The sequence below is a fragment of the Pleurodeles waltl genome, chromosome 4_2 (assembly GCF_031143425.1).
Source record: "Pleurodeles waltl isolate 20211129_DDA chromosome 4_2, aPleWal1.hap1.20221129, whole genome shotgun sequence".
NCBI classification, from domain to species: Eukaryota; Metazoa; Chordata; class Amphibia; order Caudata; family Salamandridae; genus Pleurodeles; species Pleurodeles waltl.
In genome coordinates, this window is record NC_090443.1 from 591,942,956 (window position 1) to 591,970,109 (window position 27,154).

General features: G+C 43.8%; 1 protein-coding gene across 2 annotated transcripts in view; it reads right to left on the reverse strand.

Annotated features, from left to right (window-relative positions):
- Positions 1-27,154, reverse strand: part of DPYD (dihydropyrimidine dehydrogenase) — a 3,199,941-nt gene that overhangs the window by 1,610,476 nt on the left and 1,562,311 nt on the right. For both annotated transcript variants that reach the window (XM_069232136.1, XM_069232137.1), the window contains exon 12: positions 10,619-10,803. In XM_069232136.1, the coding sequence (XP_069088237.1) occupies positions 10,619-10,803 (185 nt within the window). The remainder of the gene's footprint in view (positions 1-10,618; positions 10,804-27,154) is intronic.

Consider the following 27,154-nt stretch of genomic DNA (forward strand, 5'->3'; position numbering starts at 1 on the left):
GCTGAATATTTAGCCATGAAAATTAAATTTGATAAGTTGGAACACTTCTGCAGCCTGTGTCCAAACATGATTTTAAGCATATAGGTGGTCATTATGACGTTGGAGGTCAAATGACCGCCACACTGGTGATGGCGGTAGTACCATCGCCAGGCTGGCGGTAATGACTGCCAAATTATGACCATGGCAGTGACCCCCCCATAGACAGCCAATGTACCACCCCAACCACCAGTGCGGTACAGCCACTGACCACGGCAGCAGCCACCTACAGGCTGGCAGCAGACAAGGATCTACCCACCAAATTATGACATAGCAGACCGCTAGGATTTCCGGGGCATTAGCATCACCACCAAAAGCCTATAATCATCATAAAAAAGGAGACACTCACCTCCAGGGACTCATAGGAGTCCACAGCTGCCATGGAATCTGAACTGGAAGTTTTCCCGATGATGTACCACGCGATGGCCATGCATTAGCACCAACGCTGATGAAGATGACAACGGTGGGTACAGCCAACTAGCACACAAGGGAGGGATGGGAGAGTGACACATGCATAACATACACCAAACACACATGCCGCACACCCAGAACAATCTGAAGAGTAAATCAACAGCAACATAACCGAGGCGCAAAGAAAGCCAGGATGCATATCTGTTGTCCAACCACTGTAATTAGGTTAGAACAGGGACCTCATTTGTATAAAGAGATAAATATAAATATGTACAGAAAGGGTCATTGGTCAGTCCAAAGTGTTTAAAGGCCACAGTACAACGTCCAAGGCCCAACTTGACTCCTGACAGCCTAGGCACTCCACTGGGCAGAGGCATCATGGAGATGGCAGGCAGGCTCCTCAGGGGGTAGGGTGTTGGGGGGTTCTTGGGAGGGGGCTCCTTGGGCTTGGGAGGGGGCGGGCACTTGACCTTGTGCGTAGGTGGCGGAAGTGAGGCCGTGGGATGTTGGCCGGAGTGCCCCTTTTTTTCCCCTTAGGCAGAGGAGTAGGAGTCGATTGGGAGCTGGAGGGACTGTGCTGGGGGGCTTTCCTCTTATGGGCAGGACAGGGGGTTGGGGTAGGGATGAGGTCCAGGCGGGAAAGAAAAAGCTTTGTAGTACCAGTGGGGCAGGCTGTGGGAGGACAAATGGGAGTGGAGGTAGAGGGAGTAGTTGTAGGAGGAGATGGTGTGCTGGACTTGGGTGCAGGTGCATGGACAGTGTGCGTGTGATAGGTGGATGGCTGTTGGGTGTCTGAGTGGGAGCATTTATTTGTCTTTGGAGGGGGGCAGGCAGGGTGGGGGAGAACAAACAGGACACGTGGATGTATGTTGAGTGGTTCCTGTAAGTGAGATGGGTGTGCTGCATGAGGTGGTGATGGTAGTGGTGGTGATTGCGCATGTGGTGTGTAGGATGGGGTGCATATCTGCGTGTCTGATGTTGTGCTGACTGTGGGCAAGGCTGTACAGGTGGCAGGATCCGGGACTGATAATGCAGTGCATGCAGGTGTGAGTGCTGATGTGACTGTGAGGGTGAAGGAGGAGGGGGGAGACAGTGGAGACAATGGCTGTTGTTGTGTGTGCATCTGGTTGTTGGCTGTGTGTGTGCTTGAGAAGTGACGTGTGGTTCCTGGGTTTGTCTGTGTGAGTCCTGTCTGTTGTTCTGTGTGCATGCTTGTCAGATTGTGTGCATTGGATGGGTTGGGGGGCGGGCTATGGGACTGGGAACAGGTCTTTGGGGGGTACGGAAGAAACAAGGACACTGGCAGCCGTCAGAGAGGAGGCCGGAAACTGAAACGATCTCTGTAGGGCCGCCAAGCCACTGCGAATGCCCTCCAGGAATGCATTGCATTGCTGCAACTGGGATGTCAGCCCCTGGATGGCATTCACTATGGTTGACTGCCCTACAGAGATGGATCTCAGGAGGTCAATAGCCTCCTCACTTAGGGCAGCAGGGGTGACTGGGGCGAAGAAGACGCCCACCCTCCTTGGTGAGCGGGCACGGGCAACTGGGTGGGGAGCTACTGGGAGGGCAGTGCTGGTATGGGGGTGACAAAAGATATTGTAGCTGCGGTGGTCCCAGAGGGGTCCACCACCACCAGGGAGCTTCCACCAGAGGAGGAATCAGAGTCTGTAGTCATTGCTCCAGTCTCCTCTGTGGTGCTCCCCTCACCCTCCAACCCACTGGTCCCCTCGGCGTAGGTGGACTCTGCCTCCTGGGTCCCATGGGCTGCAGCTCCCTCACTCACCAGTGCCACTGCTCCTTCACCAGATGATGCTACTGCACACATGGACAGGATGACAAAAGGAGAGAGGTAGGGAGAAAGAAAGGGAGCACAGGGTCAATCACAGCACCAACAGCACATAAGGCATACACATCACAATCACTCCCTGGGACTAACATTGGGCATTAAGGACCACAGTGACAAACCATTGCCTAGGCAGGAAGGAACCCAAACACTACCATCTGCAGACCTACTGGGACCAACTAAGCCCTGTCTGCCATGGTATGCTAGTTACCTAGCATTACCAAAAATGCATACCACCCTACATAGCTAAGCAGGCCCACACAGGAATGGCTAAAACCGGCATATTGGGGCATCCACAGACTAAAATCCAAACACTATGGCAGGCAACATATACAAAATACCACACAGTCTGTACTCACCCCCTTGTGGCTGCTGTGCTGCCTCAAGCGCCCATCCAACTCAGGATTGGCCACCCCCAGTATGCAGGCCATTGGGGGGGTCAGGCTCCAACAGGCATCCCTCCGCAGTCTTCCGGGCCTAGCGCCTCAGGTCCTCCCACTGTTTCCTGCATGGACCCCCAGGGTCTGCACGTCCTTGGTGATGGCACGCCACATCCCCTTCTTCTGATGGGCGTTGACCTGCAGAGGAAACACAGACAGAAAGACACAATGAACCATACAGTCCAGCCTGTCACACAAATGCCTTACATACTGCATTTGCCCCTCATCAAGCACACACATGACCCGTACCTCTGCATCCACATTGCCTGCAGCCATACCCTCCAAATGACACACTGCTAGCACACACATACATATACATGCAGCCACGTTGCATACAAAGTACCCATGATGTACTCACCTGTTGGTCTGAAGGCCCAAACAACTGCCCGTACAGGGGTAGGACCCCATCCATGAGCTTCTCCAACTCCTCCGACATGAATGCTGGGGCCATGGAGGGTTCCAGGCACAGGTTACAGCAACACATGCAGTGGAGATGTCATTGAGTGGAAAGTCAGGAATCAAGTGAAGTGATAGAAAGAAAATGGTGGTCACGTCTGCGGCGGTGAACACCGTCACTACCGGTCTTAATCATCATTGCTTCCTGTACTCCATACAGCTCCATGTTAGCCAATGAGGAATAGCACAGCGGTGCAGACCGCCTTCTGCCACGATAACTAACGCTGGTGGAGTGAGGCCACTTCCACTTGTCCCTGCATACAGGACAGGCATTTGCCATTTCCTACTGTTAGTATTCATGTCTTAAATTTATATGTGCTTTATTGGTGTCAATTCTAGTGTCCTACATACCTACATGCTTTGTGTACTGCGGTGTTGTGTGTCCATTGGTCCTGTTGTCACACCCATTTCACTTTTGACTCACTTAGATACCAACCACTGTGGAGGAAAAGGATATTGAGGCAAGCACCCATGTACAGGCCCCTTGTGGACTTGGCTACACTGGAAGACCGGCACGTCATACTCACCTATCATCTGGACAGGGCCACAATCACAGAGCTGTGTGCACAACTAGAGCCTGATCTGATTCCTGTTATCCGTAGCACCACAGCAATTCCCCTTCTTGTGCAGGTACTGTCAGTGCTCCATTTCCTGACAACTGGTTCTTTCCAGGTGACTGTGGGCTTGGCTGCAGGAATGCCACAGCCAATGTTCTGGATTGTGCTTGGAAGGGCTTTGGCTGCCTTGCTTAAACACATGAACAGCTACAATGCATTCCCCCAGGTTGATGATTTTCCCACTGTGAAGGCTGGATTCTATGCAATGGACACATACGACATGTGATTGGGGCCATTGAAGGGACCCATGTTGCCTTAGTCCCTCCCAGGGCAAATGAGGAGGTGTACAGGAATAGGAAGAGTTTGCACTCTGTCAATGTCCAGATAGTGCGCCTTGCTGACCAGTACATCTCCAACGTCACTGCAAAGTACCCTGGATCTGTGCATGATGCCTATGTCTTGAGGAATACCAGCGTCCCACAGGTGATGGCACAACTACAGAGGCACAGAGTGTGGCTTATAGGTGAGCTTGAGTCCCCAACCAATGTATATCAGTGTATGCCTCCTGGAGTCATGCCCCATGCCATTGTGCATGGCTAATGTGTGTCCCTCACTTCTTCCAGTTGACTCCGGCTACCTAAACCTGTCCTGGCTCCTGACCCTTGTTAGGAATCTGATAACAGGGGCTGAAAATCGGTACAATGATGCACATGGGCGTACCAGGAGGATTGTGGAACGCACTTCTGGTCTCCTGAAAGCCAGGTTCAGGTGCCTCCATTTAACAGGTGGATCCCTATGCTACTCCCCTAAGAAAATCTGCCAGATTGTGGTGGTCTGCTGCATGCTGCACAATTTGGCCATCAGACGCCATGTGCTCTATCTGCAGGTGGAGGGGGGTGACAATGCACCTGTGGCAGCAGTGGACAACGAGGACAGTGAGGAGGAAGAAGAGGAGGAGGATGTAGACAACACGACACATACCATTCATCAGTACTTCCAGTGACACTCAGGTAAGACTATTGATCCATACATGTCTTCATTTAAGTACAGTGCTGTGTGGCTGTTGTATTGTGCCGGTCACTACCTTTGCATCAGATATGACTGTCACCTATGCCTTTCCTTATTGCATATGTTAGTGTGGTTACAACAGTGTACTGATGTGATGTCTACAGACAGCTGAGACACATTTGTTGGATGGATTCACACAGTACAGGACATTTGCACAGGATGATGCAGTTCAATACATTGCACATTTCATTCTGATAAAGTACTGTTACTCAATTTGTGTTCAAGGGTGTTTATTTGAATAACAAAAAAAAATGGAAAGTGCAGTGGAGTGGGGTGATGGTTGGGAAACGTCCAGTGTAGGGGCCCAGTCTGTTTATAGCACAGGTCCAATGTCCATGGGGCCATAGGAAGAGAGGGAATGGCAGTCCAAAGTGAATAAGGTGAATCAGTGGAACACAAGGGGGAAATTCTGGAGGGACTCATTTCCTGGTGGTGGTCTTGGTCTTGACAACTGTCTCCGGTGTCTGTCTGGGTCGCAGGGAACGTTTGCGGAGTGGTTCACCTTCTGCAGAGGCAAGGGTTCTGGTGGTCTGTGAGTACTGTGGCAGGGCCTCCTGTCCACTAGCTGCAGCAGATGTGGAGGGGTGATCAGTACAGTGGCTAGTGGGAGGGGTCCGCTGGTGTGTTGTGTACTCATGCATGATGTTCGCCATGTCACTCAGCACCCCTGCAATGGAGGCCATGGTGGTATTCAAGGCCTGCAATTGTTGCATGACCTCCTGGTGGTGTTCCCCTTGCAGCCGCTGGTTCTCCTGCATGATGTTGATCACCTGACCCATCCAGTCCTGGGATTGTTGGTATGCCCCCAGGACATTTGTGCTTGCCTCCTGGGGAGTCAGTTCCCTGGGCCTGGCCTTCCCTGGAGCACAGCTGTCCTTCAACTGTCCCTGACTCCTTGTGCCTATGTCCCCTGAACGGTGTGCCCACTTACACCAGGATCTTCATCGTCTTGCCTGTGTGGTGTCAACTCAGGTCCCTGTACAGGTGGGCACACTACTGATTTGGGGGCATTGGCTGGCTGCTGTGGTGTTTGAGTCTGAGGGGGGCCTGTGGTGTGCTGGCTGTGGAATGTAGTTGTTGACTGACCAGTGGTCCCAGATGGGCCAGCGAGTTCATCCATGTCAAGACCTCCAGAGTGCCTGTCGTCACTGAGGGCATCTTCGGGTGGGGGACTAGGTTGCTGTGGCACCCCCTCACCACTGATATTGACTGGAGCACTTGTGGGGATGTAATTGATTTGTTAAGGTAATTGTCTGTCACATATTCCGCATTTCTACCTTTCCCAATGATATTGGTGTTGTCCTCCCACCTTTGGTAGTAAAAGGATTGTTGTAGTTCTGCATGTTGTCCATGCATTGCTGGTGGGTGTGCATGCAGATCTGGGAGGGACGTGCTTGCAGTGGGTATGGCATGCAGGGGTAGATATTTAGGTGTGGTAATTCGGGTGGTGCACTGTGTAGGATGGAGGGCGGTGAAGGGAGTCAGGGTGAGGGGGTGACATAGCATGTAGGTATGGGTGGTGGTAGGTTGGTAATGGTGACTTACCAGTGTCCATTCCTCCAGCTACTCCAGTGAGGCTCTCACAGTGCAGTATTGCCAAGACTTGCTCCTTCCATGCTGTCAACTGTGGGGGGGAAAAGGTTGGGGTCCACCCTCAGTCCTCCTGATGGCGAGCTGGTGCCTTGCTGCAATGGAATACACATTCCCCCGTAGGTCGTTCCACCTCATGCGAATGTCATCCCTTGTGTGTGGGTATTGTCCCATGCTGTTCACACTATCCACGATCCTCCGCCATAGCTCCAGCTTCCTGCAATGGAGATATGCTGTACCTGTGCTCCAAACAGCTGTGGCTCTACCCTGACTATTTCCTCCACCATCACCCGCAACTCCTTATCAGTGAAACGGGGTGCCTTTGAGGGGACATGGGTGTTGTGTGGTGTGTGTGTTATGCAGAGGGTGTTGAGTGATGTGGTGGGGTGTGTGGTGTTCATGATGGATAAATGGGTAGTTGTGGTGTGTGTCTGAAGTTATCTCTGGGATTGGCCTGGCAAGGTGTTGGGGTCTTCTCATGTTTGCAAAGGATTGTGGGTGATGTGGGAGGGTGTTTTATAGTGCTGTTGGTGGGGTGTGTGTATTTATGTCCGGTGTGGGTTATTTGGCCTGGCCAATGTTGGCTTGTTTTGGTTTTGGGTGGCCATTTCAGCTGTGTCGGTGAGCACCACCAATGGTTTACGGCAGTTAAATGTCCGCTGTGGTGATTCGTGGATCATTATTTGGAGGGCGTTGTTTTGCTTGTGTAAAGTTATGGGTGCTAGTTCCCACAGTTTTTTGCCTTTGTTGGGTCTGGCAGATTTGTGGTTGTGGTTGGTTTCTGTCAGTTTTGTGTGTGTGTGTCATTATCTGGCGGGCGGATTTTCGCCTCCGCAGCGATAAATTGGCGGCCATCACCACAGCAGTATGCAAAGAATATGGCCAATGTCATAATGAGGGCCATAATCTTTTTTACATGTAAGTGGGGGAATAATGTTTTTAAACCTACACCCACAATATGAACTTTATGGTGCTGTGCAGAGCATTTGCCATCATTTACCTCTGGTTTACCAAAAGGTCAAATGTGGAAATTTAAATACTAACGCACAAGGAATGTGAGCCTTTTCTACAGACAAAAATATAATAAATATCTTGATAATGCATGCACATCAAATTTGAACTTTGCATAGCTGTGCAAAATGTGTGCACAGCCAGGCAAAGTTCAATGATGTGCATGCAAAATTAAAGACAACTTATCAAATATGACAATATGATTGCAAAAAGAGGGAACACAGCAAAAAGACTTGATCACTGGATAGAACAGTGGATAAAGTTTATTCTCTTTTGGCCTATACGTTTTTAAGATGTGAATGAATACAATTAATGTTTCGCTATACCATATTTTCTGTCTGGAATATTTTTTGTAACTTAAAGGTATCATTTTGTTCTGTGTATTTTTCATAGTCTTGTCTTTGTCTATACAATCCCAATAGGTAGATCCTTGCGTTTATGAAGATGACTATTTATCAAGCAGGACAAATGCATTGTTCACTGTGAACTGTGACATATTTACTGTTTTTTGTTTTAACCGGTGAGTTAAATCTACATAAAATAATTAAAATATTTTACATGTATTAGATTATGATCTGTGATGCTAAACTATTCCTGTATTCCAAATTATATTCTGAGAGGATTCCATGATTGATACCATTTTCACTTAAATGAGATGTACGCATCCTCTGTTACACATCCTGATTCAACCAGGGAGACCTCACTTCTGCACTATGAACACTATACTTAAAAGTATTTTTATTGCTACTGAAGAGGAGCACATGGACTGAGACCTAAAAGATGATTTTATGCACAATGTAATGGCTCTTTTCCTGTCCTGTGCTATACCTATTTTTTTTACGAAGACCAATAATATTAAATTAAATCTATGGTTAAGTTGGTGTGTGTTGTTATTCAAAAAATGTATTGAACGATGAAAACCCACCCTGCTTCATTTTTGTCTCATTGGCATTTCTTGCACATTTTATTAATTTGTCTCTTGTCACATTCCTGGTACGCCATTACTTCATTCATCACAAGTTATTGACAAAACACTAGTCTAGCCCACTGAGTGCAGAAATGTTCAATGTCTAGAAATGTTTATGTTTCATAGAATTAACCAATTCAAAAGCAAGATCTTGCTATTCAGACTCTTTTGTATTATAAAGAACCCTGTCCATATTTTCCAAATTCCTCTTACATTACCTACCTTAGCGGGCTTCACCTTCTGCAAAAAAAGCCTTGTGGTACTTGTAACTAGTAACCTCTTTATAATTCCCGAAGTGAGCACTGTCATTGAAGAAGCAAACAACAGAGTCTGCTTAAAAAAAGATCTTTCCCTAGATTGCCTATGTATGATTATCACAATATTATGTTGAGATCCATTTATGATGCTCTATGCTAAAGCATTGCATGACAGCCTCTCAGAATACCAGATGGATAGCCTTAGTAAAATACAAAAGACATGTTGAGGGCCTTGAAAATATTGAAAAATGATCAAGATGTCCCTCACTCAGCAACCTCAATTTCTTCCTATCACAGTCAGTCATGCTCAAAATTCTTTCGCATGCCTTATAATGCACCTAAGGTGTTTCACAAAGTATCTCATATACAATGTGATGTCCTAGCGAGCCTAAGTGAGTGATGGTACAGTCAGTAGTATGGAGTCTTATCGCTTTTGGAATCTTAGGTGAGTGTCTGAGCACACCTTGTGGTAATGTTAGTAGCATCTTACCTAGATATGTGCAAACTGCATAAAGAAGCAACTTTTTTCCAAGTAGGCAACTGTGGTGCATTTGTTAAAACAACGTGTTCACATGTGATCCTAAATTCTTCACCTAGGCATTTTAAAGTAGTTACTCTGCCATTCTCCTAGCCATTAGGATGTGATCATTTGAGTTCCTCTGAGCTACAAGAGTTTTAACAGCAGCAGCACTGTTATAATATTTAAGTGTTGCCTGCTTGACCTGCTAATGTTGGAGTCCATGAGATTCACTTCAAATTGTGACTAACGTAAGGATATTATTTTATATCTTTGTATGCTGAGAATCGGTTTGGTGGTGAAACATCTACGGGATTGTGAGGGAAAGACACAAGAAAACTAAGTGAATAAGATAAACCTGATTTGATTAACATCTAGATTCAAATGTAAATCCCAATGAGGTTAGAAGTGAAATGTATATGAAACTTTAAGTTCAGAGCAAACGTAAATGGATATGGTTTATGACAAATATTGCAGTTAAATATGACTTCAGTTGAGGAAGGAAGGCAAAATGGTGTCTTTTCTTGACTAGAATTTATCTGCAGTGTGCATGGATGTAATTGGAAGCCTGGAGTACTTTCGATAGTCTCCAAGAAATATTCCTAGCTAGATTTGTAATGCATGCAACATATATTAAGATATGTATTATAAAATAGCCCCTGTAAAATGTATTTTGTATTATAGAATGTGTTGAATATTTTTATATTAGAATGAAAAAAGAAACTATCATGACACTAATTAATTAATATTCTGGTGAAGAAATTGAGGCTATATATGATATCAAATATTCATATGACTAATTCCTAGAACAAAAAATGTTTTAAAAAAATGTAGGAGAGACATCAAGATGACTTGGTGGTAAGGCTAGACCAAATACTTGTTTTTAGGAATGAGCAAATATATAATTATATTTTTCATGTAACCCCGCCTTGTTTGTCATTTCTGCCTGGAGCTTTATTTCACAGTTCATTCGGAGATAACTAGGGTGTAGTGTGACTTGTGCAGTCATGAGCATTATATTTGAGGGATATTTAAGATTCTTCTCTGACCCTGCAGTCACGTTTCCTCACTACTGGTTTTCGTCTTATAATCACAGCAGTTAATATTTTTTATCCACAGTTTCCTCGTTTTTATATTTATAGATTACTTTTACCTTCATTTAAGCTAACATACGTTTTAATAAATTGTATTATGGTTTTCACAACTCTTTTTCTGACTGTTTATGCTACTGCCCTGAATTGACTTGAATCTCTATTAGTTTTTGCGCAATTTTCACAACGAAAATGTTGTCTGTTCTAATTATAATAGTCATTAATTATTTTAAATAACATCCTTTTTCAACTTAAAAAAACACTGTGTGTTAATATGTGTAAAAACCATATCACGAATTGAATCATTACAGTTTGAGAAACCTCATTTAAATTCAAGTGTCAGCTACTGTCAACTCGTCAAGGTGCCGTACCTGAATGTACTTGTGTATGTACCACGACGCCTGTTTGCCGTCATTCACCGACTCCACAGTTGTATTAGCCAGGCCAGCGATGTCTCCACCTGCAAACACTCCCGGCTCGCTGGTTTCCATAGTTTCTGGATGGATGTCAGGAAGTCCCCATCTGTTAAACGTGATGGGTTCCATGGCCTCTTTCACTGCAATGAATTAAAAATCACGCATTGTAGCGACATCGTTTTGAAAACACACCTTCAGTCATTATAAATTCAGATTTAATATGGCACCCTGCTTTTTTGCCATCAATGTTCCGAAATACAAATACTCTGAATAAGAGTATGTGATTGGCTCAAGCCATAAATTTGGAAATGCACAGCTTTTCTATTTTAGTATTAACTGTACTGTTAAACCAACATTGTTCGTGTGCAGCTTAGGGACGCCTTCCCTGAGGAATACAATGCAGACAGATGCAAATTGCCAAGGTCAATTAAACTGATTCAGCCTCGCTGTCTCCTGTTTAAAAGAAATCCGCTCGCGAATTACAAGTACATTTCACCGCGTTTGCAGCTTAGAGACAGGTTGCAAACGTGTCCTGATATTTCTAGAATAGAACACGCAGAATTGGGACTGTTAATAATGAAAACTCTCAGTACTGGAAACCAGATTTATAAAAGAGAATTATCCGCAGGGCAATACCAATATTCTTGCCAATGTTGCCCGAGGACAGTAGGAGAAACAAAGCAACTCAAGGGATAGTCATATAAAATATGGAGTCAGCCTCGTTTTTGGTTTGTTGAACACTTCTAATGTAGTTTATTAAATTACTAGAGACGAAACTGCATCCTATTGAATGAAATAATTGGGCGCTGTAAAAAGAAAATATGTTAGGATCCACTTTGCACTTTAGGAGTACCACGATATTGCATTTAAAAAAAATTGTGAGACCAAAAACAAGAGTTATACATGAGAAAAATGACTGCAACAAGCTACCTAGCATCAAAGAAACCTCTAATATTTAATAAAGTGTTATAGGTGCTCTGTATATACGAGTATGTATATTCTTTACCTAGTGGTAGTTTCCATAGAGGAAGCGTGCTTTGTTTTGCTAATTTTGGTGCTGCTTGACAAATCTTCATGACATTTTCAAAGCTTATACTTTGGTCAGTTCGTCTGCTGTTTTACAAGTTTTGGGGTGATCCATCAAGCAGGGGCAAAGAAAAAGGTGGGTCCCACAACACGTTTTCCCCATTCATTTGTCCGTATTTAGGCACACCTACATCCCAAACCGCTCAACGGAATTACACCAAATTCGGCAGAAAGTTCGATGGTGGTCCACAGACTGCTTTTTGTAGTGTGGTGTAAATCTGTTCACTAGTTTTGGAGTAATTTAAATAAAAAAGATATAGCTATATAGGAACACATATTCTCTGTGGAACCCCCACAGATCAATCGGTGGATCCACACACTACAGGAAAAATCTGATTGACTGGCCGCAAATTGACAGGAATGTTGTGGCCACCATTTTATTTTATCAGGAAACAGGCTCTGGGGCTGAAACCTGGGGGCAATGGAGATGATAGGGTCAGGGTAGAAGTACTCTGACCCCATGGAGGGATATAGGTGTGATGAAACAACTAAATAATGGGTTTGAAATGCCTTAAAACATATTTTTTGATGGTTTCCAAGATCTGCAGATCCATAGATCCATCTGTGGGGCTCAGCCCAGCTCCCAGTCTAAATGCCTGGGTGGATCCTCAGATCTCGCGAAACGTCAAAAATATATATATATTCACACACCTACTCAAACACCAAGACAAACACCCTCACACCCAGAGAGACTCTGTCACATCCACTCTCACACCCACACAAACTCTCTCAGGCTCACACTCAGAGAAACAACTCTTACACCCACTCTCGCATCCAGACAGACACAGTCACACTCGCTCTGATACCCAGACACTTTCTCACCCACTCTCAGACCCAGAGAGACACTCTCACATTTAGTCTCACACCCAGAGACACTTTCTCTCACACCAAGACAGACACTCTCACAGCCACTCTCACACTCAGATACTCACACACACATTCTCATTCACATAGACAGACTCTCACACACACTCTTGCACCCAGAGAGACACTCTCACACCCACTCTCACATCCAGGCAGACACTCACGCACCGACTCTCACTACCAGGCACACTCTCACAAAAAACCTAAGGTTACAGGGTGTTAGACTTTTCATCCTAGGCGTGGTCTCCCTTAACTTTTGTGCCTCTATTTCCCAGGTTGTTGATGTGTGCTAGACTCTGATTTTGCTGTTTTTGTTACTCTGGGCACTTTACCACTGCTAACCAGTGCTAAAGTGCAACTGCTCCTATACAAAATGTGCACATAAATTGCCTTATCCATGATTGGCTTATTTGATTTATTAGTAACTCCCTAGTACAGTGCACTAGAGGTGCCCAAGGCCTGTAACTCAAATGCTACTAGATGGCCTGCAGCACTGGTTGTGCTACCCACCTAAGTAGCTCTGTAATCATGTCTCAGCCCTGTCACTGCAGTGTCTGTGTATGCAGTTTTTAACTGTAAATTCGACTTGGCAAGTGTACCCACTTGCCAGGCCTAAACCTTCCCTTTTCTTACATGGAAGGCACCCCTAAGGTAGGCCCTAGGTAGCCCCAAGGGCAGGGTGCAGTGTATGGTTAAGGTGGGACATATAGTAATGTGTTTTATATGTCCTGACAGTGAAATATTGCTAAATTCGTTTTTCACTGTTGCAAGGCCTGTCTCTCTCATAGGTTAACATGGGGGCTACCTTTAATTATGATTAAAGTGTAGATTCCCTTTGGGAGCAGATGGACATGTGGAGTTTGGGGTATTTGAACTCAGAATTTAAAAATACACCTTTTAGTAAAGTTGATTTTAAGATTGTGTGTTTGAAAATGCCACTTTTAGAAAGTGAGCATTTTCTTGCTTAAACCATTTCTGTGACTCTGTATGTTTGTGGATTCCCTGTCTGGGTCAGTTTGACAGTTGGGCTGGTTGCACCTCACACTAGACAGTGACACAAAGGGAGCTAGAGTGTAGCCTGCATATCCTGATGGCCATCTGTGCTAGGAGGGAGGGGAGGAGTGGTCACTTACACCAGAAAGGGCCCTCACACAATGCAGTCTCCAATCCCCTGGTGAGTGTCTGGGGCCTGGGCTGGGCAAGGCAGGATTTCACAATCAAGAGAGACTTTGCTTTGAAGTAGGCCTACTTCAAAGGACAAAATGGGTATAAGAAGGGCACCCAAAACCACAGACTTGAGAACACTTCTGGAACCAAGAGGAACCTCTGCCTGGAGAAGAGCTGAAGAGCTGTGGTAAAAGAGCTGCCCTGCCTGTGACTGTGCTTTGTGGAGCTATCCTGCAGTTGCTGCTTCTGCCAGAGTAAGAAGGCAAAGACTGGACTTTGTGTGCCTTCCATCTTGAGAAGAAATCACCAAGGGCTTGATTTAGAGCTTGCTCCTGTTGTTTGAAGTCTCACAGACAGTAAAGACTTCTCTCTGCCATCACCTTGAGTCTCTGGAGAGACTCCTACTCTGCCCTGTGGTGCCAATCCAGTTCCTGGGACCCTGAAAAGAGAAGCTGGCAGCCTAAGAGGAGGAAATCCACGCACAGAGTGCCGTGCGGGGAAAAGATCGACGCAACTCTGATCTGCGGCTGAATAAATGACACGCCGCCGGGTCTGCGGCTGAAAATCGACGCTTGCCGGAAACAACAGAAGAATCAACGCACGGAGCTGGAGAAATGACGTGCAGCATTGCAGACGGAGACTCGGAGACCGAAACCCGCGCTGTGTTGTTTTTGAATCATCATGCGGCTGGATTTCCAATGCAAGTACTGCTGGGCTTGTAAAAACAATGCAAGGCCTGCCCGGACCCGAGATTGCTGACCGGATCGACGCATCGCTCTCCTGCGGAGAGAAGAAATGACACACCACAACCCGGCGAAAGGAGAAACGACATAAGGTCTCATTCATGAGTGGAATCGACGCATCGCAAGCCCTTTTTGACGCACACTCACCCGTGCGGGGTTATTTTTGATGCACCCAAGGTACATTTTCACGCTAACAGTGTTAGTGTGTGTTTTAAACTACATAAAGACTCTTTTTGCTTTTTAATTGATGACTTGTGTATTGTGGATTTGTGTTGTTTTGGGTCTTGTTCTGTTTAGATAAATATTTTCTATTTTTCTAAACCTGTGTTGTGTCATTTCGTAGTGTTTTCATTAAGTTACTGTGTGTGTTGGTACAAATCCTTTACACCTAGCACTCTGTTAAGTTAAGCCTGCTGCTCTGCCAAGCTACCAAGGGGGTAAGCAGGAGTTAGCTGAGGGTGATTCTCTTTTACCCTGACTAGAGTGAGGGTCCTTGCTTGAACAGGGGGTAACCTGCCTCTCAACCAAAGACCCCATTTCTAACACAGGGACATTACAGTTAGGAAATAGAATTTTAAAAAACATAGAAATTCACTTAAAAATACAAAGGGATGTTATAGTTAGGTTCTGAATTTACTCGTACAAAACCTTAACAATTCAGCAGTTACACTAATAGTAATCTCAAGTAACTATAACTTGTGCCCTAAGGAAACTATCACTTGTGCCCTTGCCATGCACTGCTATTATCCTGATATTACAATACTCATGACATATTTTGTAACATCATTGATAATATCACTGTGACATTTGATGTAAATGTATTCATAAAAAACTGTGCAAGGCAGGGGCGCAAGTTATAGTTACCTTAGGGCACGAGTCATAGTTACTTGAAATAACTATAACTGGTGAATTTCTGTGGTTTTGTATGAGTACATTCAGAACCTAACTATAACTTCCCTGTAACATTTATATTTTTAAGGGAATATGTATATCTATATATATATCTATATATATTTATACACACACTCATCAGTGGGCCACTGCAGTTTGCACCACCTATTGCCTGTGCATTCAATGCCAGTATGAACTATTAGCCAGACTTTTCCTGTCCTTCAAAGCTATAATGATGGCTTGGGTGGCAGGTACTAGTCATATTTAAAGTATATTGAAATAATAAACAACCACTGGTTTGTGCTCATTTCCAAATTACCCAAACAGTGCCACCATGTGGCACAGTGTCTTATGTGCCAGTCTCAATAATTAAGTGTGGTGCCAAGCACTGGAAACCACTGCTCAAATTAAGCACTGTCTAACTAAGACTTTTTACTCTGCAAAGCCAGTTTATAGATACAGGTCTTAAGGTTGCTTGACATCTAAGCAAGGTACCTTTTGCCCTTCCCTTTCTTAAGGCGCACATAATTTGCAAAACCACCTTCCCAGGTTAAAGTCAGATTTGCCCACACCATCACACAATGGAACAAGAAAGATGAAAATCCTCAACTTGGCCTTACAAACACTGCAGGAATACATTTTATCAATTCCTGTGCACACACAGGCATTGCTAGCCTTTTAGTTAAGATGCTCTTGTGCACATGGGATATGTCCTTTTATCTTCCACATTTTGCACCATATAGGTAACACTAGTTTATTTTCTTATAATAGTGCATAGATGTAATCATGCTCAGTTTATCAATTCCAGAAGGATGATGGTTATCTTTACTGTGATTCAAACTCATGACCTCCATGTCATACTAGATGACAGCAGCAAACAGTTAACCCACTGAGACATCTCGTTATCGGAAATGCATTCTAAGGGTCTATTCTTCTTGAGAAAGCTAACACACTGAGAAGCATGGTCGCCTCTTGTTTTGCATGTGTAGTTTCTTTCCCCTCTGACCAGCAGAGAGAAAAAATCTTGCCCTCAGTAGCACATCCCTTCATGCTGTTTTCAAAGTGCAGAGAGAGAAATTAGCTAGTGACTAGTTAGAATAAAGACACAGTATCAGCCAGTGCTGAATTTCTAGAAATATAGGTACCAGGGCTCTTACCAGTAGGCCACTCTAGCTTGTTGCATCCATTGCTGCTTCCAGCAGTGCCAATGACAGTACCAACAAAACTATTGACCATTGCACCCCTACAAGTGTGACTTCAGATTATTTGAGGCCCCCCAAGTTATAAGAACATCTTGGGCTGCAGGCGTTAGTAATTTTCAATGTATATTGGAGTAATCAACTGTTTTGTTCATATCTAAAATAGATAAAGGGTGCCATCATAATTGCCGGTGTTGACCATTAAGTGCCAGTGCAGAGCACCTAAAAACCACCAGCTCAAATTCAGCACTGGTATCAGCCTGAGGGCACACACTTAACCCACATTTAGGTAAAATATTTAGTAGAACATCATACAGGACTATATATATGATGATGAATGGAAGTATTTTTATGCCAGATGTCAAACATCTGAGAAGAAGGCCCAGAGGCAGCCTTGGGGATTAGCAACTGAAAAGTCTTTAAACAACACCAGCTCAGCTATACAACTGTTTCATACGGGGGGAGTTTGACTTAAGCGAGTCAGCTACCTGTGCTTACCTAAGGTTTACAGGGGCAAATCAATCACATTTGACTCCTGACATCAGAAATGCAACAGTGGGCTAAACATTTTACTGGTTTACTCAGAAGTAGTAGTGAGGCAAGATGTACATCAGCCTTGGTTTATCTCAGGTATCCGTGATAATCACCCACAGTAGGGTCAGTGGCTCAAGACAAGTCAATATGAAAGTAGAGTGAGTGTTCAGTCCCAGCAAAGGGAACCAAACAACCACAAACCTATAACACCTGTCCTTGAACCCAACCACATGCTGCCTTCAGTTGTAAGAGGTGATAATGGAGTAGGATGTGGCAGTCTTCTGTGGGCTAAAAACAAGCTGGAACAGGGAACAGGGGCACACTGATCGTAACTGTTGCCTGTCACCTGTCTGATGCTTCAGTGTTTCTACTATGTTAACTATCTCAGAGCAGGCTGTCACTCTGCAGTCTATTCCTAGCTGTGACTTCAGTCTTGAGTCAGTATGAGTAAGCCCATTGCTCCTAGAGAGACAACCAGAGGCATGTGCTTGTCCTGCTCACCTGACACAGCATAGATGACTCCACCTAAAAGGAGGCACTTTATGTACTGATTTATATAGCCTAAGACTAAGGTCAATGAGAGGATGGTATTGCATTGTATTGTCTTGCAGCTTTTATGTATCACTTACTACCCCTATTGGAGCACTGAAGCATTTGGCTAAATGGGCAGCAAGCGATACCATTTAAGGAGTGTGGTTGGAAGGGTGCAGTTTTTGTTTATTGATCCTTTTTAGATCCTATTTGGGAAGTGTTTTAAAATCATGCGTGATGACAACCATGGTGGGGTTATTATTTCTTTTTTAATTTGAAAAGGATTATTGAATTTATAGCAATAATAGTACATAGTAAGTATGACAATATATTTGGTCACCAGTGCAACAAAAACAGTTTAAAATGCAGGATATAATAGGAGGCATAAATGAAATAAAGCTATACAACTATAAATAAGGAATACAATATAGCATTTTAAATGTTTGGTATTTTTGTGGATTGTAGAAAGAGGAGAAGAGGAAGGAAAGAAAGAAAAGAAGTGAGGAAAAAGAGGAAGAAGAAAAAATTGCCAGATATGTAACTTTATTTTAAACTGATTATTAAAATGGTTAGCCTGAAGATAATGCAAATATACATATGCACAGTTCTGAATAAAGGAATAAAGTAACTCATGGAGAATTAAATGTGGTAGTTGTGTCCAATGTTTGAAAACGCGTGTTGTTCAAGTAAGTAGTAAGGGGCAACCAGAATAAATCCTTTGTAACAAATGGAGACAGCATAAGCTCTATGAAGTCTGTGATCCTGACAAAGTAAGCTCCACAGTCTAGTAAAGGTTACCATTGTAGCATTTGTCCAGCTGGATGTGGTGATCTGTAAAGAAAAGGCAATAAGCAAGTCCACACACTTAACCAGTTTATGACTGTCAACCTAAATGGGGGAAGAACTTCTCAGAAAAATATACAAAATTTCAAAAGGAAACATAATAGAGCAAAAGTTTGAAGTTGTAATTCAGACTTCTGACCAGAAAGTTATAATGAAAAGACAATGAAGAGACACAGGTGTTGCTTTATAGGTCCAACATGCATTATCAAAGTGATGATTGTATTTATAAAGAGAAACTGGGGTTAGAAATAACTTATTGTAAAAATAGTATAGGCTTTGTGTAATGCTTGCATTGCTGGAAGATTCATCACATTTCCCAGATAGGAAGCACTACACAAACCCTATAGTAATTTTACAATTGGTTGGGTATTATAATATGGTATGCAATGCTTAACAGCATGGTGGATGAAGAGGAGTGGAAAATAGATGTGCAGTTTATGTTTTTAAGTAAGGTGGCAGCTTTGAGCAGCTCTGCAGAAACCTTAATTATATTTTTATGGTCATAGTCTGCTCACCTAGTTACTGCACTGGATTGTCTAAGTTGATCTTTTGTTTACAGTTTTTAAACCCAAGTATGTGGCTCTGTAAGATCAAAAGATCAAATTCTATCAGTGGTGACTACATGATGCAGCATGAAATGACAACTTGTGCAGCATTATGTGGTGCGTTCTGTACCTATATAACCTTGATTATTTGTCATTTTAACAAACATGGATACAAAAGGGACTTCAAATGCTTTGCAAAAAATAAACATTTCTCACGAAAGAAAAGTTCACACTTTCCCCACTCCATGTAAAAATGTTACACACCAAAAATGATTTTGTCTTACCTGAAATCTCAGTAACACTATTTTATTAAAATCATCCACTCTACTTCTAAAAACAAAATAGTATGCTTGTTTTTCACTCAGTTGAGGACTGAAGCTGTGCTTAGGATAAAGTAAGCATACATGTGCACACTTCTTGTGATAAGGTATGCTAATTGTATTCTGAATATCAGATTCAGGTTTTAAATCCCATCTTCAGTATTGGTTTTATTCTATTTTCATAGAAAAGGCCCCCAGAAAAAAAACTCATACGTAAACACAAATAATGACATAAAACATTTTCATGAGCAATAAAAAACTCTATGGTGACTAAAACACATTTTCGTTCATAACATTTTACATTCCGGCTCTCCACAGAGGTCAGTGAAGTATACCATTTACATCCCATTACACAGTTTTAAATTCTAGAACCATTTTCAAAGTTTTACACAGAGGTATGCAAGCAAGGGTAAATAAAGGTACAATACATACTTTCCAGATACCCATGTGACAAAATCATCAATTTTGATCACTTTGATTTCAGATGCTTCATAAAAAAGCAAGTTAGAGAATGTCCAATTCATATGTAGTAATTGTGTTATAGGACTGTCTTCTGGTTTTCAGATTCGTAGCTATTCATTGGGAATCCCAAAAAGGCGATAAACCTTAACTGTGGAGTCTGTAATGAGAAACAGCAATTCTAACTGTGCAGTGATAATCTTAGCCTCTTAAAATATACGTCTGTTGTGATGGAAAAGTCATTTGCATGGTGAAAGATGTGTAGCCCTGCCCTGAGTGCCCACCCTTTTTTTTGTCTGAATCCCTAATGTTGATTTTTTTGTCATATATGAACATGGATCATGCAGGTGCACCATGACATAGGCCTGTCTCATGGACTGCGGGCTTGTTGGACCCGAATGAGTGCTCAAAGTGCTACCCTTATAGTAGTGAAAGGCTACTGCCTTCACCAGGAGTCAAACAGCACAAGAGCGGTGGTGGCAGTTAATGTGTCATGGTCAGTAGTAGTGAACAGGTCCTTTTTATCCTGTGTCACTGGAGTGAGGCCTTTAAGCCTGGCTGCTGTTTGTTTAACTTACCCATGGCCTACATCAGATTGATGTGGAAGTCCGTGTGTGATGAAAACATGGCTGAGTGCAAGTGTGCTCACAAGATATACACTACACAGAAGGTGAAATGTGGCACAGAGCACAAATGGGAAATGTGCTGGCAGGGTGTGCTTTTAAAATAACACACTCTGTTGCAGTACAGAGAAACTGCAGTACTGCATGCACAGACGGAGTGTGTGTGCTGTATGTGAGTATGCTGGTGGTTGCATGGTACATGAGGATAACAGTACTAGGCAGTGGAGTGTGCAGTGAATGTACATTGGTTCCATTTTGGGAAGCCCAAGCCTGCCTGGTGAAAACATCAGGAGTAGAAGAATCCCCCAGACACATTTGTGTATTTCTGCATTGCTGTAGGCTGGGTGGAGCAAGCACTGGATGAGGAGAGAGCCAGGCTCCCCCTATGTATTTCAAAGGGTTCTTTGATTGAGTGACAGACTACGAGGAAGGTGCTTGGTCACATTTCAAGGAGAGGAAGAGGGGTCTGATAAAGGAATTATAAAGAGTAGGGCTGAGGGCCCAGGATTAATCACTGCGGCTGACATACAGGTGTGAACTCTTGTTGTGGGTTAATGAGCTTTGGAATCTACTTGCTTTGACAGTTATCTTTCAGAAGGAAGAAGAAAGGGTAAAGATGGCCATTTAAAAGAAGCAGAACCCCAACATAAATCTACAAAGCCTCAGAAAGTAAATACAATTTTCTGTCTGTAAAAAACTATAAGTAGGGAAGTTTGAGAAGCCATGCTGCTTGAGAGGGGAAAGCTCTGCAAGAATTCTGCCTGTGACCACGACTAGGAACCCAGTATGCTAGTCTCTGGTAAACTAAGATCACCTGCCCTGAAACCTGGATCACCAGTTCCTGCCTGCTCACCAAGACTGGTGTGCCCATGAGGGAGAGAAGAGCATTGGAGGAAGCGTGATCCAGAGAGAGCCCTGACATGGGGGCCTCCCAAACAAGGTGTAAAGACTGTGCTGTGCTGATTGAGCCACTGCTCCTTGTGCAGAATTGAGAAGTCAGTGACCCTGTATGCGAGGAGGGGCTTCCGTAAACTTTGACAAAGAGAAAAGGGAAAAACACGCTCTTGCACTGATCTGGCCATTGCCCATGTGTAGCGGATTAAATCGGCAACCTCTTTTGCCGGGAGGGTTCCACTTTGAACTAAAGTAGGGAGCATTGGGAGAATCCTGAACTGGATGTGCCTTTGCAAGTGATCCCAGGATGGAGCCAGAGCAACTCCGATTATGGGGACCCCTGGTAAGCGCGCCTCAGGAGAGAAAGAACCGGTGTCTGCCAGGAGCTGCACATGTGACCACTTGCAGCCCGACTTTGCCAATCTGGACCAGGACTGTGCTGAACTACCAACAGGTTTAGTGCTGCCAGAGAAGGGAAGCTGAGAACTGGGCCTTTAGGACCCCGGGGAGATACACTGCCTTTTGTTCTGAAACCTAATTGATTCTAAGTGACTACACCTTATGAACAGAGTTTAAAGGAGAGAACTCTTGAGTATGGCCTAATTGTTTACATTCCCTAGATGCGGTCATGCATGAATGGGGAATAACAGTGCATTCTTTACACAAGAGTTGAAAAAGATGGAGTGGCCTGACAACTATTACAGTCCCTATCTCAAGGGGGTGTTATTGCTTTTTAAATGTTGTTTACCTTTGCATCTGTCAAGTTAGAATTAAAATATTTCTTCATATATAAAAATAAGTATTTGAGTGAACATGGATTCATAGATTTATTACATGCGTTGCTTGCAGGTTTAGTTATGAGGCATATTCACTGATCTGAGCTTCCTCTGAAGGAGTCTTGATTACTGAAGCTAAGCTGCCTAACTAAGTCAGGTGCAGAAAGGGGTGCTTAACCAAATTGAGCAGAATCCATACTAAGGTTGGCAACAGGACATCAGAAGTAAAAGGCCTCAGTCACCTTGGTTGGGCCCAGTAGCTCCTGTGTGCTGCATGCCCTCTATATGGGGTTCTGGTGAGGTCTTATACTTTCAGCGAGCCAAATGTAATATGCTGCACACTAATACAATAAGAATAAAAACAGATTTGAGCACTAACATCCTTCCTGGTACATTGCCCTATGTTATTTGTTAGAAGTAGGCTATCTGGTTTAAAATTAAAAGTAAAAAAAGATACAAGCACTAGACAATGACCTCTAGATTGGCCTTCAAACTGTACTGGGGAGAATCTAACATTGCTATTTCACATATAGGCAGTAATATCTTAACTGCCATACAGTGACCCATATCAGACTGAAAACTATGACTTCTGGCAACTACCATGATTCATTGTTTGAAATTGCTTGAGAAAGGATGCCCAGTACCTCCTATATTGGATGGTGTAATTTCTGTAAGGCCATGAAATTGAGACAATCAATCAATCAATCAATCAATACAAGCTTTATTTCGACTTTTCAGCAAGTCATAAAAGCAACACATAAAACAAATCTTTCAATATAAGGAACCCAGAGCAAATATGTTAAAAATCAAGTAAAAAAGCATAACAATCAATACAAAAGATTAAAATATGATATATCAGTCAGTCCATCGTAAATGTTTTGGTGGCCAAGTTATCATGTAGCCAGTCCACCCAAGGACTTTCTTACAGTGATAATAGAACTTTAAAAGTGTGCTAGGATGCCACATATTTCCATAGAAGGTAACCTCTGTAGATAAAGATACGGGGGCAACATTGTCGCATGTGTGTAGATCTTAAAAAAGGCATTAAAAGGCTCTTTCTCTGTTTTTCATAAAAGTTACAGAAGAGAACCTCATGTATTGAACTTTGAGCTGACTTTGTATCGCAAGGACAAACCCCTAGGATTGTACTCCAATCATTCATGGTCGTAAAGGTTACCAGACGGTGGAACGTGTCTAGCCTTAGCCTAGTGAGGACAAAACGGTGTCGAGGTTTTACTACATTTATCAAGTAAGACTGTGTGCCCTCCGTGGACAGCATCAGTTGATTAGACATGACGCTGTTTTTTTGCCTCTACTATCCACCTCTGATCTTCTAATTACTTCAGGGACAGGGACCTCAATTCTTTCCTGGTTAATTTCTCCAATACTTGCGGGTTTGTGTAGTATTCATTGTGGCCCATATTTTCAAAAAAAAATCATAATATACCTCAACCAAGGGACTCTTAGAGAAAAAAATGATGCTATGCAAACCTGTAGAACTGCCCTGTTTAGGCCAGTATGTTCTGAGGTCCAAATTTTCTGCCATAGCAATATTGGCTGTATCTTTATTAAGTCAACTAAGAATGGGGCCCCTAGTTCTACATGACTAATGTATGATGAAGTGCATTTTGGTACCATTAACAAATGTCTAAAAAAAATCATGTTCCACAGTTTGGATCGGGTTACAATTGGTATACCCCCACACGCCCGCTCCGTACATGGCAGATGGAATACATTTAGCTCTATAGACCTTTAGTATGTTCTGCGGAGTGATCACCCCAAGCCTCTTTGAAAAAATCTTCAGGGCCTTCGTTGTCTTCGTGATCTGTAGTTTCTTAGTTTTTACACACTGTGTCCAATAGCCTTGTTTGTCAAACATTATGCAGAGATAAGAAAATGTTGAAGTTGTATCAATCTTTCTGTCTTGCATGATGGTATCATAGGTCTTAGTTGATTTCCTACCACAGTTCATGATAAAGGTTTTCGAGCGGTTGACAGTAAGGCCCAAGTCTGTCATGTATGTAATACAAGTTGTTAAAAGTCTTTGGAGGGCTAACGGAGTCCGGGCCATAAGTACAGCATCGTCTGCATAGAGTAGGGCCGGAATCGGGCAATGGCCTATTTGAGGGAGGTCTTTACATTATGCTTGTTAATTCTAGTTCCAACTTGTTTATATATACTGAGAACAAGAATGGGGCTAATACACAGGCTTGACGTACTACCCTGTGTATACCAAAAGGTCTAGTACATTCTCCTCTTATCCCATATCTCACCCTCGCTCTACTCCCTAAATACAGTTCCTGTATCAACTGGATTAGTGTCACTTCTACCCCTATGGTACTTAGAATTTCCCATAGTTTCTCATGAACTACACAATCAAATGCTGAAGATAAATCTATAAAGGCCAGATACAAGTTACCCTCTCTAATCTTTGTATATTTCCTGATTATAATACTTAAATTCAGACCTTGTTCCACTGTACCTATTCCTGTGCAGAAACTACTGTAGTTCGCATAAGATATCCTTTTCCTCAGCCCAGCCCTGTAATCTATTCAAAATCACTCTCCCAGCTATTTTAGCTAATGTGTCAAGTAGTGAAATTAGGTCTATAACAGGCTGGGTTAAGACGGTCACCTTTTTTGTATATGGGGACGATAATGGAATCTAACCAAGATGGCAGAGGTCCTTGCACACTGCAAGCCCTCAGTACCTGCATCAATAAGGGGCCCCATACTTGTACATTTGCCTTATATAAGTCTACCGGAACACCGTCGGGACCTGGTGCTTTTTCCGCTTTGCTTGAGTTTATAGCTTCTACTACTTCCTCCAAACTGAACTGAAGTGTCATAATCATACGTGGATTTTTTTGGATGGTATAGCTCACTGGAGGATCAAGTAACTCTATATCAGAAGCCAGACTATGGGGGTCATTACAACCCTGGCGGACGGTGTTAAAGCGGCGGTAAGACCGCCAACAGGCTGGCGGTCTTTTTTTGAGTATTATGACCATGGCGGTTACCGCCATGGTCATCCGCCGCTTCACCGTTCTGCCCACTAGGGCGGAGACAACCGCTGGGCTGGAGACCTGGGTCTCCAGCCCGGCGGCCGTCACAATACTGCCGCCGGTATTTCGACCCGGCTTACCGCCGTGGATTTCCAGCGGTAGGAACTGCCATGAAATCCATGGCGGTAGGCCCTATCAGTGCCACCCCTGCCACCCCCAAAGGTGGCAGGGCCCCCCTCCCCACCCCAACCCCCAACATCACATAACTCACACACACACGACACGCATGCAGGCACCACCAACACACATACACGCACACACACCAACATACATGTCTACATCCACACACCCAGTCAGACACACACACACCCATATACAGACATACACGCACACATCCATACAGACATACATACAGACATACATGCACTCATTCCCAACACACGCAACACACCCGTAAGCATACACGCACTCACCACCCCTCTACATACACAGACACACACTCCCATGCCCCCACACAAGACACAACACCCCCCCACCCCTCTCCCCTAACGGACAATCGACTTACCTTGTCCGTCGATCCTCCGGGAGGGGACGGGAGCCATAGGGGCTGCTCCGCCGACACCACACCGCCAACAGAACACCGCTGCGCCGAATCACAGGACGTGATTCGCTGGGCGGTGTTCTGTTGGCGTGGCGGTGGAGGTGGAGCAACCTCCACTTCCCCGCCGCCCGCCAGTATGGCTGTTGGCGTCTCTCCGTCGTAAAAAGGACAGAGAGCAGCCAACAGTCATATTACGCAGAGCAGCAAACTGCCACTACTGGCAGTCTTCCGCACGGCGGTCCCTCGGCGGTCTTGTTAAAAGACCGCCGAGGTTGTAATGACCACCTATATATCTTAGAGAAGTGACCAATCCAGTCCTCTTCTGTTATTGCAATTTCCATTCTAGGATCATGTCTAGCCCCTGACATAGGAGTATTTATTATTTTCGAAAAGAGGATATTATCTTTTGTAAGGCTAGCTTTGTGTAAGGATTCACAAGTATTTTCTTTCAGGGTAATTTTCCTCTTTTTAACGGCCGCCTTGTACTCCTGCCTCCGTAGACGTATCTCAGTTATACATCTTATTGGGGCACTTAGGGCCTTTTTTAATCTCTTATGTGGTTTTGTGCAATCGAGGTCAAACCAGCCCATTTTTCCCCTCTGTCCCATCTTTCCTGTTTTATTAGTGACAACTTTTTTCACACCTTGCGCTATCGAAGAAAAGGCACTTAGCCATTTTGCTGGGTCTTTGTCATCACTGTGGCAGTCCTCAAAAGCTTGCTTATGTTCGCAAATTAGCTGCTTCAGAAGGTCCTTTGGCTCTATTTGGGACCATCATAATGAGTACCCGTTACACGAGGCTAATTCGATATCATTTACCAAGACGGCTTTATCCTGCTGTGTTAAGGTGGGAGATGTTAGTGAGATCTTTAAACCCTGCGGAAAATGGACACTTATTGCGATATCATGAAGTAAATATTTGAAGAGGTAGTGTGCGAAGTGAGTAGACATTAAAACATAATCAATTACTGTATCTGCACCCATTCCATTAAAAGTTGGATTAAACTGTGGATCATCAAAATAAATGTAATTTATAAAGGACAAGTTAAATTTATGCGCCAATTTATTCATCGCATCACCTTGAATGTTATGTGTAAAATGAGGCCTCAAGCCGATATCTTCCTCATACAGACCACAAACCTTCTCGGAAGTTTCCTTGCAGAGATGGACATTAAAATCGCCACCGCACAAAATGAGACTTTCCTGGCTTGATTTTGTGCAAATTCTCTCTAATTCCTCACCTAACTGTGTTAAAGTAATGGAGACTAACTGGGTCTTCTGATCTAGGTCGCACACTATCACTTGATAATGTACCTTCGAAATTTGCATGTTTAAATTTGTTAGGGAAAGCTCGTTTGATATATATGTGCATAAGCCCCCTTTTGACCTACCATGTCCTTTAGATACTGCCG